Source organism: Lepisma saccharinum, chromosome 22 (genome assembly GCF_977018435.1).
Source record: "Lepisma saccharinum chromosome 22, izLepSacc3.1, whole genome shotgun sequence".
In the NCBI taxonomy this organism is placed as follows: Eukaryota; Metazoa; Arthropoda; class Insecta; order Zygentoma; family Lepismatidae; genus Lepisma; species Lepisma saccharinum.
In genome coordinates this window covers 63,626,744-63,646,174 of record NC_139250.1, presented here as the reverse complement: position 1 = coordinate 63,646,174, position 19,431 = coordinate 63,626,744, and the positions used below count along the sequence as shown (strand labels likewise).

At 37.2% G+C, this 19,431-nt stretch overlaps 1 protein-coding gene across 10 annotated transcripts in view; it reads left to right on the top strand.

The window, feature by feature from the left end:
* Positions 1-19,050, top strand: part of lqf (epsin homolog lqf) — a 154,659-nt gene extending 135,609 nt beyond the window's left edge. For all 10 annotated transcript variants that reach the window (XM_083144091.1, XM_083144090.1, XM_083144089.1 and 7 more), the window contains 3 exons: positions 3,148-3,318; positions 8,544-8,576; positions 17,117-19,050. In XM_083144091.1, coding sequence (XP_083000217.1) covers positions 3,148-3,318; positions 8,544-8,576; positions 17,117-17,352 — 440 coding nt within the window. In that variant the 3' untranslated portion in view covers positions 17,353-19,050. The remainder of the gene's footprint in view (positions 1-3,147; positions 3,319-8,543; positions 8,577-17,116) is intronic.
* Positions 19,051-19,431: the final 381 nt, after the last annotated feature.

Here is a 19,431-nt window from a genome sequence, read left to right as displayed (position 1 = left end):
TATTTCCGTGAGTAGTAGGAATATTTAATAAGAAAAATTACCATCATAAAGCATAGTTAACCCTCCAATAGGCTCTGTATTTTTAGTTCAAAATGCTACCTTCATATAAGTGTATTAAAAATGAAATATTTATTGTCAAGACATTTATATATACAAAGGCTGTTGCAATGAAGGTGAGACTAATTCCTGTATAGGAAAACAGCAACCTCCATTGGCTAGCAAATGTACTAGGGTGAAAATTTGGTTCATTAGCTGCCGATTGAGACCAAAATGAGCACATTAGGTTCAAAGTCGTGACTGCGTAGCAAGCATGTACGTGGACCCCTCCAAGAACCATTAAAATGAAACAAAAAAAATACAAACCACAAAAATGTAATTCAAGATCAGCCATATCGAGTAGACGTACATGTTTTTCAAAATAGGCACCATTGACAGCTAAGCAAGCATCCATACGCTCCTGCCACTTTGTGAATGTCTTTGAAAATTCATCGTCAGCTAGAGAACTGATGAAAACTTGCACTGCGGTGATCACTTCTTTGTTGTCATGAAATGACGACCACGTAAAGCGGCCTTTAAAAGTGGAAATAGCCAAAAGTCGCAGGGTGCAAGGTATGCTGGATAATTTCATTTTTCTCTTCGTTTCTTAATCCTGAAAAGCCCTTGTGGTATGCGGGCGTGCGTTATCGTCTTCCAATATGAAGGAGTTCTTCAAATGCGGCCTATTTTTTTGCTACGTGCTGGCGCAGAGTCTCAATGACTCCTTGGTAATACTGTGGCTCTGCTCAGTCTGTCTTGATCGGCATATGCCTGTTGAAACATTGCATATGTTTCCGCAGCACTTTTCCCTAAACGCCAACAAAATTTTATGGCATGTCGCTGTTCATCTTGAATACTCATCGCGAAAAGCAATGTTATACACAAAAACATGGAGGGGTAAATGAAACACGATCCACGTAAATCAACACAGCTGCCCACTAACGTGGTTTCGCTACATGTGACAACTTGCTACGGAAACAGAATGAGTCATCCTACATGACGCGACTAGTGCCGAAACCATAGGCAGTGTTGCCAAGCCAGGAGAAAATCTGTCTCACCTTCTCTGCGACAGCCTTTGTGTGTATATATATACACAGGGTGACTGGTAATTAGATGTATTCCCTGAAAGGGGTTAAAGTAGAAACAATTTGCAATAAATTTGACCATATGATACCCCGTCCGAAAATTAGTAGTTTTCGAGATAATTGAGTTTCAATTGTTTTTTTTTAAAAAATGACAATTTTCCACATAAAAAGATGATTTAAGAAAAAACTGCTCATTGTATGGAACTTGTTTCAGCGTTTTCTGATAGCTAACAAATAAGTGGTTCGTTGAAAAAAAAAGTTTTTCAAAAATAACAATCACATATAAGTAACGGGTGGGTCTAAACTTACAAGTGATGATAAAAAAATTCACTCTTAGTTTACTTGGCAATGTATTAATAACAAAAATGGTATGACATGAAGTGTACAAATTACGTAAATTACTTCCTTGTGACATCTGCTATCCAACAAGGTACAAATGTTGTTAACATTCACATTTGTGTACAAGAAATAATACTTCATTCATTTTCATGTGAATGGAATCAATGAACATTACAATTAAAGAACATTACACGTCTTGCTCAAAGTGGGCACATCCGTTACGAATGCAGGCACACAGTTTTTTACGGACATTTGTTCTCTTAACTCATGATGTGATGGTGTCCTTGAGGTGTTGACCAGCTGTTAAGATCCTCTCCCTGAGCTCTTCTTGCGAGTTTACCGGTGTCTTGTCATATGGCTCCAAATGTAAAAGTCACAAGGTGTCAAATCGATCGGGGAATCGGTCCGCCTCAGCCAATCAATTTCTTTGGGTAATTTTCATCCAGTCACTGTCGCATGCCCAGGCAGAAGTATGGATGGGCGTAATCAACAATCATTTAATCGAGCCATTTTTCCTGCCCCAAATATTAAATGGCATCACTTGTGAACATTTTTTGAGGAACGGGATGGCAATGTTGTTGGAGGATGTACCTCTAGCTACAAGACGTGACATGATTTATCATCATGATGACTGCCCAGCTCGATGAATGAAGTATTATTTCTTGTACACAAATGTGAATGTTAGCAACATTTGTACCTTGTTGGATAGCAGATGTCACAAGGAAGTAATTTACGTAATTAGTAAGCTTCGTGTCATTCCATTTTTGTTATTAATATGTTGCCAAGTAAACTAAGAGTGATTTTTTTATCATCACTTTTAAGTTTAGACCCGCCCGTTACTTACATGTGATTGTTATTTGCGAAAAACTTTTTTTTTCAACGAACCACTTATTTGTTAGCTATCAGAAAACACTGAAACAAGTTCCATACAATGAGCAGTTTTTTCTCAATTCATCTTTTTATGTGGAAAATTGTAATTTTTTAAAAAAAACAATAGAAATTCGATTATCTCAAACTACTAATTTTCGGACGTGATATCATATGGGCAAATTTATTGCAAATTGTCTCTACTTTAACCCCTTTCAGGGAATACATCTAATTACCAGTCACCCTGTATATATTTTGACATATAAACAAGTAATCCTACCAATTTTTTATTTGTGTAGTTGTAATCATTAATTTGCGTAACACCCTTATTGTAATATTCATGTGTCAAATTTGAACCGATATACCACTTACATAGGTAAGTTATTCTCAAGCACCGTAGTAAAAATAAGTAACCGAAGTAACACTGCTATCAGAAATATAGAATCCCGGGAATCATGATAATAAATAACGGAATCTATTCCAGTAAGTATAACTACAATACTAGGTGCTTCTTTGGAATATCTACTTGGTTGTGTTAATTTTTTTTGTGCAGAAGTAACACAAAAGTAGCAAAGTAGCGAGTAGCGGACAGGAGTAATGTAGGGAGCTACTTTTTTGGTAAATGTAGCTGTATCGAAGCTACATTTTGGAAGAGTAGCTGTAGCTGTAGCGAAACTACTTTTAAAATGTAGCATTCTGATCACTGTACTGTACACTTTGTTCTTTATGTGTGTAGTTTTGATGATTGTGTAAATAAGCATGTCCTTGAATGTTTTTGTGTGGAATATTTAACTAATTTTTACCCCTTTTTCATTCTCAGGCAGGACTCTCTCACCCGATCCATTTGATTTCACCTCTGTCAGCGACTCCTTGTCTGACACGAAGCCTCTGAAGAAGACCCCGCAAAGCTTCCTTGGTGAAAATTCCTCTTTGGTCAATTTGGATAACCTCGTCACCGTCAGTATGAAAACTGTGCCTGGTCCTACTCCAGGTATTACAATAAAAGTCTAATTTCCTAGTATTGTGTTACATTTAGAGACTCTTTTAACCAATGTAGAGAGGTTTTCATGTAGTTCATTAGTTCATGTATGATTTGTTTCTTCTACCAATATGTAAGATCTGAAATAGATGGTGCATAAATTACGAGACATTCTCACATACATGCTAGATTAGCCAAGTCAGCACAAATCAAACTAAAATCTATAAATGGAAGTCTGACATGTTTGTTTCGTCTGTACATATAATTTAAATATACAGTCCGACAATTAAGTAACGAGACTGATTTTATATTTTGAAATGAAAACAAAATAATTGAACATTGCCTCTTTATTACTCAAAGTACATCCCTCCTGCATCAATACAGCAATTGGCACAGTAGGCCAACGATCGATACGACATCTGCAAGTGTTCATGTGGTATGACTTGAAGATTGGACGTCACAACCTTTTGGATGGTCCTGTTTTCATCTATAGTGCGTAATTTCAGGAGCAGCTTCACTTTCGGGAACAGAAAATAATCACGGGGATAAATCTGAAAAGTAGAGATGAAGATTCAACACATTCACTTGTTTTTGGATAAATACTGCTCACTGGCACCATGCATTATCGTAAAGCAGGAATCAACTGCCTGCCTTAGGAAACGGAGCTTGGAGAGGGTCAGTTCTCTTTCATAATCATTCGGAGCACTATGATAACAACAGTCAATTACAGTTTCATCCTCTGGAACAAATACATTATGAATAATGCCTTTGCTGTCGTAAAAACCACAATATTGTCTTCACCTTTGATTTTTCGAGCTGCATTTTTTTTACCTCTTGGTTAATTTAGCGACTTCTATCCTGGAATTTGTCGGTTTGGACAAGAACCATAGTGAAAATGCTCTGTTTTGTCCTCCACAACAATAGAATTAAAGAAATATTTATTCCCGCAAGCAGTTTTCAGTATGTCTTTCATGAAACTTATGTTCACTCGCTGCTCCATAGCTATTACGTGACGACACCCTTGCACCTCCTTCATGACATGGCGACATAATTCCCAGCATGCCCATCGCAAGTTCATGAGGTGTTGCAGGTTGTGGATTATGGACCACACTACATCATGAACGCATTACTTCACAGATAGAATGCACACGTGGGACAATATAACATCAGTCTCATTTACTTAATTGTTGGACTGTGTATCAGTGTACATATTCATTTAGACATATACATTTCTGACACTGCCTATTGTTTATACATATTCAACTTGTTTGATATTACACAGGAAACTTGTATTTCTCTTCAACACTATATCTGTCTGTTTCTATTTTCTTGACATTTACATTTTATGTATATATTCACGGTCCTTCTTAGAAATAGTGAAGAGGTTTTGATTTGAACTATGTCTTAGCAGTCTACTTGAATTTTGCTTTAAAATATTCATTATTTTACATGAGAGTCGTTTAATCACAAAATCCATGTCTTCCCACAACGGTGTTGCAAAATTAATGAATATAATGCTTTCTGCATAATATCCAGGAGGTATAGACTATGTGGAAGTGACGTCCACTTCCACTTCCAGACTTCGTGAGATACCTGGATTCTAGAAAAGTATCAGTGATTATGATTGAATTTCAACCAATGTTTTCTAATACTGATTCATGCGTATTGGCCCAGCCCTGGTTCTTTATATTTGCAAGGTCCAAAGCATTACATATCTTTACAGGCTTTATAGTGGTGGCTTACTAACATGGCAATTTCTTGTTTTCTCTGTTAACTGAAGTTTATTTATGCTGAATGAGAATAGAACTTTTGATTTTGACGTTTTGGAGAATTCATCTATGTCCATCTTCAGGTTGTAAGGTATTTGAAGCCAATCATTAACTTGTTGGCTGCATTCTGCATAAACCCATTTTGGGCAGGAATTCCCAAGAATAGTATTGCATTCAAGAAAGCAATTGATGGGGAATATGCATCTATTCCGTAACGTTCATATTAAATTTGGAAACTCTAGGATCCAATAAAAATATTTGCTGGTGATGTGCCATGAAGATACACCAATCATAGAATTATAAAAACAAAAATTAATTTAAATGATTTTGGAAATCTTATTTTCACCAGGATGAAACATTCAAGGCAATAACATAAGACCTGGCAACTGCGAGGTTGTGTTCTGTCAACAACAGTCATCTTCTAACTTACTCAACAAACAATGTAATATGCAGCTTTTTCTTCCAATTCCATTGGGTGTGAAATGCAACCAAGAACTTTGTGAAATGGTACAAGATAATCTCTGTCCTATATACAACTATATAATAAAAACCCATGAAGCAACAGCCCTTAATGGCCAGAGCCTACCTACAGACTGCTGCCCTTGCTCTCAAATGCCTCAGCACAGGTGGGCAATCATCCAACCAGTTACGGAGTGACGTATGGTCAGCACGACGAACCCCCAGTTGTCGTTGGTTTCCATGACCAGGTTACGCTACTCATTCATAGCTCCCCAGTTTCTTCGCTATGGTCACGGATGCCATACGCAGGCCGAAATCTCCGGAGAAAAGTTGTTATGCTTCTCCCAGGAGACTCAAACCAGCGTGCATTCTGTAGCTTGAGCTCAACGGCTGACACCTTAGACCAGACCACATGGCCATCCACGGTGCAGGACTTACAAGTATATAGTGAATAATAAACAAGCTAATTTGTAATTGTGTTATCAGAACTACCTAAGAGTGAGATTTGTACAGTGACCGAATCTGCATTGTATCAAGAAGTGAAGAGGTCAACGTCCTAGAAGAGTTGACCAAAATAAAGTTTACTCCTCGAGTGCAACTGGCAGACCCTGAAATAATGTGAACATAGAGTCCTCCCAGTGTGCATTAACGTTGTGCTATTTACAAGGATAGTCTTTGTGAAGTCCTCAAGGAATATTGGGCATGTGGTGTGATAATGAAGTATTGGATGTCATTGTTGTTAGTGTAGGTCTTCGTTGCTTTTATTTTTGTGCAGTCATGTTCATTTTGTGTGTGTTGTGGTTTATAGTTCACTGTGTGGTGTGACTCTGTTTTGCACTGTGCTGCAATCTGTTGGTTTTGAAGTTTATTGAGGAGAGGTTTCTGCATTCACTTGGATTTTGAAACTGGCCTGACTACTTGCTTCTGTTGTTTTCTTCCCTGTTCATTATTGTGTTGTCTGATCGGATTTAGTGGCTCTTGGTTCCTAGTTTTGATTTATCGAAGCCTGGTAATCTCAGATTTTTTACGTCTCTTGCATTCGCACTAGGAATTGACAGATACAGATCTTCAAAGAATGAGATATTTGGATGGATTTGGGTACGAGATCTGGGATTCAAACATATTACATTCTTCATTTTCATTCTGAGTGTGGGTGGAAATCATACTGGAATGGAGGGTGTTCATTAGATGGAATGTTGTTCTGATAGTGTTAATGGTATGGGGCTAATTATTTCGAATTTTCGCTCTAAGGTTTTTGTGTGGTGTTTCTTTGTTTAGAAACACAGGTTCGATCCCCAGCAGGGAAGACAATATGTATAAAAACGTCAGATTTACCAGGCTTTGCTCTTTGTTCTTACTGATTTCCATTCATATTTGACCAGCATGACCATATTTTTTAAAAGACAAAACCTATTATAGTCCCCTAGTTACATACATTGATTAAGGAGGTGAATGAATGATTTAAGTTCTTCATTTGCAGTTACATATTGGATTGGTAAATTACTGTGTGTATATATAGTTCATATGATTCTTTTATTTCCCTTCCTATCTTTCTCCTTAAAACAAGACCTTGAAAAATACATGAACTTAAAAAGGTGATGATGACAAAAAGGTAAAGGTAAAGTGTTCCCCTGTGCTTAGCACCACGCCATGAAGGCGTATAGGGGGTGTGGGGGTAACGAGGTGATGATGACATTTGAACAAATACTATCTGATGCTGATGCACCAGTATTGACAAGTTCAAATATAACTTATTTTGCTTTACGTTGTTTGAGATCAGAAGGCATTCAAGAATAACTGGAACTATACAATATAGGAAAATTGATTTTGATGTACAGCCACAGACACTTCTGGGTTGTAGCGCTACCATTAGCTCTCAATGGGATTGTTACAACCCAGAAGTGTCCATGGCTGTACATTCACCAATTACAAAAATCGCAAAGTATCTGTTTAGTACCTATACAAAATTTGCCATAAGGTTTTGGGAAATAAATATTCACATTTCCCCCCCCCCCCTCAAGAAAGACCCTCTTATTTGAAAGTCTGTTTAGATATTGTTGAGTGAAACTAAATGCTGCTTTTCTACAATATGTATTTAAATGCAACCCTTGGGCCACACTGCCTATGTGAAACATCTTATTTGCATTCATGCGCAAATAAACATTTTGTTGTCCTATAACTACTATCAACACTATATGAATAATGGTTGTGGTTAAGGAAAATGATGACACTTTTTAGAGTTAATTTTCTACTGTTCTGTACTTGTGTATATTCTTATATGAAGCTGCTGCATGTTGAGTGCCTTTACATAGAGCTTTGCAGAGTGTGTGTGTAGCCACAGTCACAGTAGAACTATTAATATTAATTAAAATGCTCTGAGGGGCTAATTCTTTTACTCTTCCTGAAATTTTAATACATTTCATATTTGTCTTTCTCAAGAGTTATTAATGCAATAAAATACAGTGCAGGTCATGCAATAGAATTTATTAGCAGTTACATTTTTTGCAAACAGAAGCTCTTTTCGTAATGTTTAATCCATATAATTGAATATGAAATTAAGGTTAATGATTGTTGAAGTCAGTTAAAAGCTTGTGGTTGTTGCAAAAGGTAAGTGTTTTTAGGAAAGTAATTGTTAAACAAGCTATTGTTCATTTTCTTGTATTACGAAAGCTGAATTTTGTTGTTAATAACTCTAGGGAAAGATACATGTGAAGTTCTTCAAGAATTAATGAATATGGAAGTTTTAGACACCATAAAACTAATTTGCATTAATGCTAATAGTTCCGCCCATTATGTAGTTTACGAGAATTACAATTTTAAGAGGGTATGCCTATGAATATGTCTCCTTTTTATGCTTTAATTTACCCTTCCATGTATAGTCTTGTTTTTCTGTTTCAAACTTTTATAGTCCTCTGTTGTGGCTGAAAAATATTAAGTGTAAGGAGTTGCAAATGTATTAGGAACACAGTTAATTTGTTTACAATCATAACATACATTCATTTTTTCCAGAACCAATATTGCCTACTGCGCAAGATGATATCAGTAAGTACAAGAGAATTATTAAAGTGAACAAGTATTTTATCTGGTCAGATTTCTATGAATGAAGGGATTTTGTTTTATGTGGTGTGTGTGTGTGTGTGTGTGTGTGTTTCTATTAACATGTAGTGAATAATGAACATAACGTATTTCAGGGATAGGATTGTCACAACAGGGAACTATTACGGGATATCACATGTGATTGCAATTTGTTTTTGTGTTAATATCATATGTAGTGTGTTTGAAATGCTTGTTGTTCACAAATTGTTTGGGGGTGTGCAAAAGTTTGAAGTTGTAACTGTGTGTATTGCAGTATATGTATTCTTTACTAAAATGCATGAAGTATGTCCATGGAAATAGTATTTGGAACTTCCATGCAATTGAGGCGTCACATTAATGGCATTTAAAACCAGAGTGTATGGAGTGACCGTTTCTAAAGACACCCTGTTCCACAGGGTACAGGCAAACAAGGACCTGGCACTTGGACACACATTCAGTCTAATCCTCTGTGTGTTTTGTGCTCTGTTATCCTTATGGCTTTGTGATTTTTCTTTCATTAATCTCTTGTCACCAACATATCTTCACTGCCACGATTTGTGAAAAGTAGAAAAATGTAATGTACGATACAAAAATAAAATAAATAAATGGAGCATTCCATTGTCACAGGTGGGACACACAGATGACATTTTTTATATTAAAGTAACTACTCTACTGATAGTTGAGCAACATTTTTCTTACAGTTTCTGTGCAATGAAATATGAAACTTAAGGCGAGGAGGGACAATTTCCCCTAGGTCTTTCTCGCTGGGGCAGCTGCTGATCATTGTTGCCAACTTCGCTCTTTTGGAGCCAGATCTGACTCTTTCGTGCACTCGTTCGACTGTGAACTGTGGCACCTGCCCTCTGCCCCACTATGATGCCACCACTGGCTCCGGCCCATAAATACCAACTTTTGCCATGAGTGTACATTTTGCACGTGACGTGATATTCGTATAGCTATAGGCTGCGTCACCCACCTCTTCTTTCCTCCCCATGTATTTTTATACATAGCGGTGTGGCTAAGATGAAGATGACAATTTTGTTATCCGGGAACCCTTTATTTTCGATTTTATATTAACATCATTGGATTATTGAGATGGGTGATGCCGCCAAATCTAGGCAGTGAAAACTAAGAATAAATTGCCATCACTTTAAAGCTAACGGTAATAGCAGCACCCCCACCCCTCTGGCAACTAAAATTACCCTAGTAGGCACTTTATGCAGCCTTTGTTAATCTAACTCCTTGAAAGTCCTCTTTAGCTATATTAATGGTGAAATTTAGCTCTATTATGCACATCAGGTTTGGCAACACTGCCAGGATGGCCGTAGGAGGCAAGGAGAAATGCACTAGGCTTATGGGACCATTATTTTATTCGTTCTCTTGGGAATATCAAACATCCGATGACGTGGAAAAGTACATGGACGGAAAAAGGACACGTTGAACTATGTCATAGTAGTAGGAAAAGTCGAAACTCCCATTTGATGAGCCGTAACTTGAAGTTGATGTCCCATAAGGAATACATGCGATTCGGTAAATACTAATTCATCATATTTTTCAAAACTCGTGTAAGGGTTAATAATCAACTTAGGAAACTGCTTCCACTTGCCACATGGGGAGAAATTCATACTCTTCATTTCTGGCGGAAATGCAAGGCAACGACAGCCAGGCACGTAAACCACCATCACTTCCACCTGCTATTGTACCTCACGGAGGATGCAGCTCCTCAATGTCATTCATAATGAATATAAAACCAAATAATCCGTACACAACACACACGTGCAATGCGTGAAGAGTCGACCAAGCAGCTCAGAATAAGTGTGGCAACCCTGGAGGGTCAGGCATGTGGAGGAGCCAAGGGGAAGCTCCTCCGACCTTGGGTGGACTGTTTTCGTATCGGGGACTTGAACAGTGTCAGTATCCAAGTAAAGTGCTACGTCAGTTAGCTTGTCCTAGTAGTGAGCTTCAATGCCCAGTAAACAAATCTTTGGGGTACGTTATATCTCCTAACTGTGTCGATATCCAAGTAAAGTGATAAATGAAGCGAAACAAAAATACAACTATCTCACTGTCTGAATTTCAAAGTAATGGCTCTTAAACATAACTGCCCTTAAAATACTTTCCCAGATTTATAGCTATCAGTGAAAAATTTTGTGTCATGGGTGAAACAGACAAAGCACTCTCCTTTACTTAATGAGAAATTTATTTTAATTTCTGTGAATTGTCAAATGATGAAAAATAAATTATATAAGGCAAAGGGAGAAGGTAATTGACCTTTGAATATTCTAGTGGAGTTTAGAGGGGAAATGTAACAATTAAAGTAGAAATTAATTGTTTTGTGGTGTCAGGGTGGTGAACACCATAGAAAACAAAAGTAAATCGAAAGTTAAAAGAAACTAACAATATGTAATATACCTTCTAACTTAATTATGTATAATAATTGAATTTTTATGAAAATACAAGTTTAGATTGTTCACTCACAATATAGGGCATAAAGTTACAGCAGTGTAATTAATTTCAAAAATTGAGATTCAGGTGAACTTTGACTTGAAACTCTCAAGATCTTCGACACAATTCTTAATAACAAGGCCAGCCAAGATCTTTCATCAAATAACATTGTCACAGTTATGAGGCAGATTTCCAACGCAAGGGCCAATTGGTTATAAAAAATAAATGAAATTTACACAAAGTGTATTAGTGCTTACCAATGCATACGTACCCACTTCATTTTTTTTACGTCGTCACCATAATTTTTAGCTCCCCACTTTCCTTGAATTGTTAAGATACAATCCACTTCTTCGGGTGCAGGAAGATTTGGTGAAAGTTAAAGACTGTAATGGGAGCTGATGAAACATTTTGCATTTGATCTTGTCAATCATTTGCACAATGCTATCAGCAGCATGTGCAGATTGCTTCCGATAGCCCAATGTGTCCTTCCATAACAGTATGCTATGGTGTTGTGTGAAATTTCTGGAAATTCAACGGCAAGACCACTAATTGTGAAGCAACAATTTTCTCACTTTTTACATCCCCATGCTCAACAGTGTTAAGCTACGAACTATAACTTGCAAGCAGAGAGAGAGAGCTCGAGATTGCTTCATGCAAAGAAATAATTTAACACCTTATGAACCGAATTCAGCACCTCTACCCTTGTGTAAGACAAATATTATTTTCTTGGCTTCCACTTCTTTTAATAATCATTTGCAGAAACATTTGCTTGAACCTGTAAGGTATCCATATGTTGTACATAATAATATTATTAATCGGTACTGAGAATATGTTTTTGTCTCAACGTTTCGAGATGCAACTGGTCTCTTCTTCAAGTGCACTTCTTGGCAATCGGAATTACTTCATGCCTACGTCAGTTTACACAAAAGAACAAGTAATAAGGTGATAGCAAAAGATCATGGTTAAGAAAGGTATTTGTTAAAACTGCCCTTTTTGTGCATAAAAACTCACTTTCTCACATTGCCAAGCATGAACCTCAAACCTAAAAACATGTCTCCCATTACACGTTAAAACCCCACCTCAAGCAACGAACGTTGTCTACATGGTAACTGATTTAGCTTCTCGTCGAATGCCGGAAGTTGCTAGACTTCGGCCCCCACCTGCTCCCCCTTTTTCCCCTCCCCTTCTGCTACATAATTTTAAACTGGAAATCTTGGATCTCACGTGTCGCTTTGATTATGACCGGAGTGAGCTGGAAACCAATCCCCACCCCTTGCTCTTATCCCATCGCATAAACATCTGGATCCATAATTCGTCTACATTTCCATCCTCCCTGTTCAATTTATTACTTCTATCTTAACAAATATATGCCGCTTCATACACATTTCTACCTATTGGTTGATTTTCAGTTTTGACCACCTCTCTTTTCCTGATTCTATGACCTTCTACAATTACATGTTCAGATAACCCCGTTCTTGGAATTCCCTCTCTAATATCTTTATCGTGCTCTCCCCATCTAATCTTCATACTCCTTCCAGTTTGCCATACATATTCCTTATTACATTCGCATTTTATTTTATACACCCCTTTTTCATTTTCCCCCTTTTTATATTCAGTAAAATGTTCTTAGATTGTTCTCGGTGCTATCATTCCACATTTGATTCCATATTCCTTGGCCACCTTTTCTATTGTCTCCAAAACAGGAGGATGGAAATGTAGACGAATTATGGATCCAGATGTTTATGCGATGGGATAAGAGCAAGGGGTGGGGATTGGTTTCCAGCTCACTCCGGTCATAATCAAAGCGACCCGCGAGATCCAAGATTTCCAGTTTAAAATTATGTAGCAGAAGGGGAGGGGAAAAAGGGGGAGCAGGTGGGGGCCGAAGTCTGGCAACTTCCGGCATTCGACGAGAAGCTAAATCAGTTACCATGTAGACAACGTTGCTTGAGGTGGGGTTTTAACGTGTAATGGGAGACATGTTTTTAGGTTTGAGGTTCATGCTTGGCAATGTGAGAAAGTGAGTTTTTATGCACAAAAAGGGCAGTTTTAACAAATACCTTTCTTAACCATGATCTTTTGCTATCACCTTATTACGTAGGCATGAAGTAATTCCGATTGCCAAGAAGTGCACTTGAAGAAGAGACCAGTTGCATCTCGAAACGTTGTGTTTTCTATAAAACATATACTCACGAACCGTAAGTAATCATTTTTATAGTATTTTTTTAAGTACTTATATTGTATTGTAACAACGTGAGTAAGTCGCACATGCCTTTTCTAGCAACAGCTGCTTTATCTTTTAAGTGAAGCTAGTGCTATGATAATTCCACTTTAAGATCTGTATTCAAGCTGAAACATGATCTAAGAATTTATTTCAAATACCCATGAAGTCTGTAGAAAGTCTGAATTTGTATAAGCAAAATAAGTGGGAATCTTGAGACCACTCAGAATTATGCTTGCGCATTCTCTCAACATACCAATGTGCATTATTGCGTTGATACTGACAATGCACTATTTACACATCTTGTTGCAAAATCGTGTGCACATAAGGTCTCAATAATTCATTTCAATCAATGGTCATGAACAGAGTTAGGATTTTTAGGTGCGCACCTTGTTTTCGTAGTGAAAGTGAGACCTCTCTGGAAGGACTCAGTGTGTGAAATGTTGCCTCAACGTGAGAATGGAGCTAATTTTCCAGCACCTTTTTTCCCCTTTTTTGATAACCTTTCCCCTTCCCTCCCTTTTCTGGGACATTTATATATTTTCCCCTTTTTCGTGTTCTTAATTGCTTTTCCTCCCCTTTTTGTGTCCTTTTACTGGTGTTGTTAAATATATTTCCTCAGCAAATCATTGAATTTTTATTTTCTTTTTTCGCGACACTTTTCTCTTTAAGATGTTTTCACATTGTTAACTGAAATTGAATGTATTTAAAATGTGCTTGATTGTTGCCTATTTGAAATCAACAATGGAAAGACCGCTACTGATATGCACCAGATCGCCGTTATTTTTTTTAAGATAGAAGGAAATGCAGTTTGGTCTTGGAAGCAGTGAAGCAACAATGAGTTTCTGAAGTGGTGGGTTTCACGTTTCATGTGTGCGCAGTGGACAGATATTGTTTGTGGATGTAAGTTCCTTACCTGCTGTTAGTGCATGTACTTTACCATACCAAAAGTGCCCAGGTCCTGATTTCTCAGTCTGGCTCAAGAATATAAGCACGAGTTCATAGAAAGTGATGGAACTGTTATTCGATGCACGGTTTGTGATACGGGGATCACATTAGATGAAAAACACCAGAGAGATCACATCCAGCAACATATTTCCAGCTCTAAGCATCAAAAGAACAAGAATCTGCAAGGAAGTAAATCTCGGCAGCCTCTCTTACGCAATGCATTTGAGCAGTGTTCTTCCAAGAACCAAAATTTAAAGGAATTTAATGTTGACTTGCGTGCATCTTTTACACAGGATGGGATTCCACTCAACAAGGTGAACCATCTGCCCTTGAAAGGGTTCCTTGAAAAGTACACACGGTTGTCAGTGCCCGATGAGAGTACGTTAAGGAAACACTATATTGAACCTGTGTATGAAGAAACTGTTCGTAAAATTAAGGTGAAAGTGTCAGATTGCGATATAGGTGTCATTCTGGATGAGACGACAGACTCAATGCAACGATATGTTTTGAACATTTTGATTTTTCCTCTGACAGGTGAGAAAGTTAAGCCCATGTTACTAAACATGTATGAGTTGCAGAAAACCAATGCCAGTACAGTGATGCAGTCATTTATGGATTTCTGTCAAAAACTGTGGCCCGGTGGAATTCAGTTCGAAAAAGTTGTTGTTGTAGTTACTGACCAGGCTCCCTACATGCTTTCGGCATTTAACCAATTGAAGCCATTGTTCCCTAAGTTAAAGCATGTAACCTGTTTGGCTCATGCCCTTCACAGGGTTTCTGAATCTATTAGGAACGAATACAACATTGTAAATGAGTTCATATCTGATCTGAAGAAAATACTCCTTAAGGCCCCGAGTCGCATTCTTGCCTACAGAGAAACTACCTGCCTGCCCCTGCCACATTTCCCCATCATTTCTCACTGGGGATCATGGATTGAGTGTGCTGCATTTCTGTGTGAAAATTTTGAAAAAATTAAGGAGTTTGTGCTTTCCCTGGATTCAACCGACGCAGGTGCAATTTCCAAAGCCAGGTGCAACTTCTCCTCCCAGACAAGATAGATGATTTGCAAAAAGAACTATTTTGTGTACATTCCTACAAGTACCTGTCGACAGCCATCAAAAGCTTATTAAAACAAGGTGTTGAAAAGGAAAAACAATGGGATATCTTTACTACTGTGAGGGGGCAGTTAGATGGTTTTGCCAGAGACAAACTTGAGGCCAGTCTTGACAAGAATTCGGATGTTGTGAAATTTGCGACTTCCACAGAGTTGCCATTCCGAGTGAATACTAAGTTTGCCCCACTTGTTTCTGTGGATGTAGAGAGAAGCTTCAGCTTATATAAAGATATTTTATCTCCGAAAAGAAACAAACTCACTTTTAAAAATTTAGAAATGTTTAATGTTGTAAGGTACAACAGCTTTGTGTTTTTCCCCGACTCTGGTGAATAACTGTAACACAACCTATGTGTGATGTGTACACAGCTTTGAGTGAATAGCTTAGACTAATAAAATAGGAGAGAAAGTTTTAATAAGTAGTATAATTATCAGCACCTTTTTTTTGCCCCAATCAGCACCTTTTTTGCACCTTTTTGGGTCTTATTTTAGCACCTTTTCCCTTCCTTTTTCCCAATGAAATTTTCCCCTAAAAATCCTAACTCTGGTCATGAATATTGGCTAAAAGATTATGCATGTCATAATCAATACATACTTTTTGGTACTACATTTGCATTTGAAACTACCATGTGAGTATTTTATAACTGAAGAGGTCATCAATTCAGATGATCAAAATGAGAGCTTAATGTATTAGGACCTACCAATAAGGTACTCTCCTTGTTTTAAGATTGTATTAAGAAATAAAAATACTTAAAGAGCACTCGCAACATACAGTGTTTTGAAAGTCATGCAGCCCTAACTTTGCTTGCAATGTAAAAATACAAGAGGTGCACAACAGGTTTTCTGCATTATGAAGCTGCCTCCATTTTTAATGTGCCTTCAGTTGTCACATTACTCCACATAAGTAATTCTAACTTGTAACTTCACTAATGGCTCAATTTAGTGATTGTTGGATAAGGCATAACTACATCACAAGCCATCATTTCACTAAGGAATAAAGACCAGTTTTGGCATGTACTTACTTTGTTCCCTAGCTTTCACCACATCAGTTACCAGCCAGACATGGAGTAGGAAGGAGTGACAGGGTCTTTTATCTTTTAACCTTTACTTACCTTCCCATGTCTTAAATCTTGACTATTCTTGTCCTATCTCCTGAGGAAGCCATTTGATGTGGTGAAAGCTAGAGAAGAAAGTAAGCCAAAACTGGTCTTTATTACTTAGTGATTTTTGTCCCAGATGGCCAATGTTGGGAGAGAAGAAATGATTGCAGGGTCATAATTCAAAGTTTTATGACTGTCACCATGCTGATTTTTGGTTTGCCACCATGGAGAGTCATATGCAGTGTCTTTTATGAGCAAAGTGAGAAAGTGATATTTTCATGGCATATTTTTGTTACCAACACCGGAAACCCGGAATTGTGTTAGCTTGTGTACTCAAGTATGAACCTACAAACACATGAAAAATCATACATCCTAATTTTCAGAGTACAAAGTTTGGGTTGTTCAGTTCCTCAAACGCTCTTTACTTTGTACAGTCGTGGACACTTCATCCTCCCAACCAGTTGTAATGAACTCATTGAAAGTAGATGGGTTTGTTACAACCCAGATGTGTTTGTGTCGATCTTTTAAATCCAGACTTGAACTGTGACTGAATAATTCATACAGAAACTCTTTGCTACAAATATTTTTTTTGGAGGAGAGGGGGGAGGCTAGTTGCAATTTTTTCTTTGCCTCATAAATGCTTTCCTTCAACTTGACTCACTGTTTTCTTGCATGTGTGTAGTTTCAGCTTCTGCAGCCAACCCATTCGCTGCCTCCCAGCCGAACCCTTTCCACAGCCAGCAGCCTCCACGACCCACGATCAACCAGATCCGCAGGCAGCAGTACAACCCGGAAGAAGCATGGAGTGCACGTCCACCGAGCGCGACTGCTGGCATCGGACAGACGGGACTTCCAGCTCCTCTCCTGCCCAGCGGAACGGAGGCCCTTGATGCGAAACCAAATCCATTCCTTTCGTAACACAGAGCTCTGTATGCTATGTGAGGTTGTACATATATATCATTTGGCATAATCCGACTATTAACATTTATTGACTTGTGGAAACAAACAGTCCAGCGGAAAGAATCAGTCATTGGCACCAGTTATTTTCCCCTCTGTCACTTGGATAAAATACATATTATATATATATATACATAAATATATATATATTTCTACATGCTTATCCCAGTATTAGGAGTATTTTCCCCCTTTATAACATTATTGTATTTACACTTATTTGTATGGTAGGAAAGAGAAGGTGCTCAAATTTAGATGAAATGAAGAAGAAAAATTGTTGTTCTACATTTTTCTCCTCAATGTAGATTGGTACTTGTCCATTAAGGTCAGAAAAAATTTTAAAAAATAAAATAAGGACTGCTGTGGTGTATTTGCAAGTTCCAAAAAGAGTGGACGGTAAAGTGAAAAAGGAAGTCTTATTAGTTGAGGCATGAACTGTGCCTTGAGATGTCTAGAACAAGACCTTGTGGAAAGCATGTTTTTTGAATTGCATGCAAGATTATGTGTGTATGTGTGCATGTGTGTGAGTGAGAGAGGAGCCCATCCAGTGTGCGTGCGTGTGTATGGGGGGAGAGTATGCAAATAATAGTAGCATTACACATGCTTGTCCAAGAAAAAAAAACTTATTCGCTATTTTTTAGCTTTTCAAGGAATGAATCATATTACATCTATCTAATGTTACATAGTAAAAAATGGATACTGAAAAAAATAATAACACCATATGTACAAAAGAAACCATTGACTGTTACTCTAGAGAACTGAAACACCAGATTGTTGTCCACTTCGCCTTAAGCCGCATTCGTGATGTGTTATTTTTCATTGAAGGCACGCTAGACTGACACTAATTGAAAGCCACTGATGCTGGCAATTATTTTTTACATAGCAGGAGGGGGGAGGCAGTCCTAGTATTGAGCTAAGAAGAAATTGTCGTCAAGAACAGATTTGTACGTTTTAAATGAGAAAATGGTAAATGTTTTTTTATAAGATATTACTATAAAATACATACATGTGCGTGTATATATTTATTGCTTTAAGAACATCATTAATACTTCTTACTGGTTCTCTTATGTATTCTTTACTTGGGTATGATTCATCTGTGTAGTGTTGGGATGGTAGCTGGATGATCTGAAATATAACTTTTATTAAAATATTAACACATAGAAATCCTCTTCAATTTTGTAATATTATATTATGTTCCTAAGGTTGGGAGTTAACTTAAACACGAAGTTAAAAGTAATATATCTAATTGTGAGCAAGTTGCAATTTTTTTAGATCATAAAATCAGAAGTAACTCTGAACAAATAAATATGGTTATTTATACATATATATATATATACATAGACAGTGAAAAATTGTGTATATTTCTATTATATTTCATTCAGTTGTGTATCTTAAATTTTGATTGAATGTCAAATTTGCCTCTGTGTTATGAACTTTTGTTAAATAATATATTTTGACAATTTTTGTTGTAATTTATTGCTGCATTTTATGGATGAATTGAAACTACTTGTATTTATATGTATGTGAAATTCAACTACTTTGTAGATACATTTATCTATCGTAAGTATCAATGGTGGGACTATGTGAAGGACTAATGTTATGTTGATGGAAGTTAAGTCTTGGAAAGTATTTTGTTGAAATAGGAAAATTTTTTGTAAAGATTGCCACTCTTTCATTGACTTGAATTTGTAAGTATTATAACAACGTTTGATTTGCTTCACAGATGAGTTGTATGTATTATATCCTTTCCCAAAATATTGGATACGTACACGGAGTGTAATGTAAACGTTGATTGATACTTTGAGTGGATGCTGTGTGTAATGAGACGATTGTCTGGTGTGAATAATTTGGAAAGTCATCTAGAGTCAGTGTTTCTACCAGTGTGGAAAACCTGGGAGAGTCGGGGAATTTATTTTTTCTGCAAAAATCAGGGAGATTCACCATGTTTCTCGAAAAATCAACTTTTTCTTTTGTGGTAGTGCACTAAAAGTAGGATTTTGAACCAAAAAAATAAAAGGGACGAGTAAGAATTTTAAAATTTGT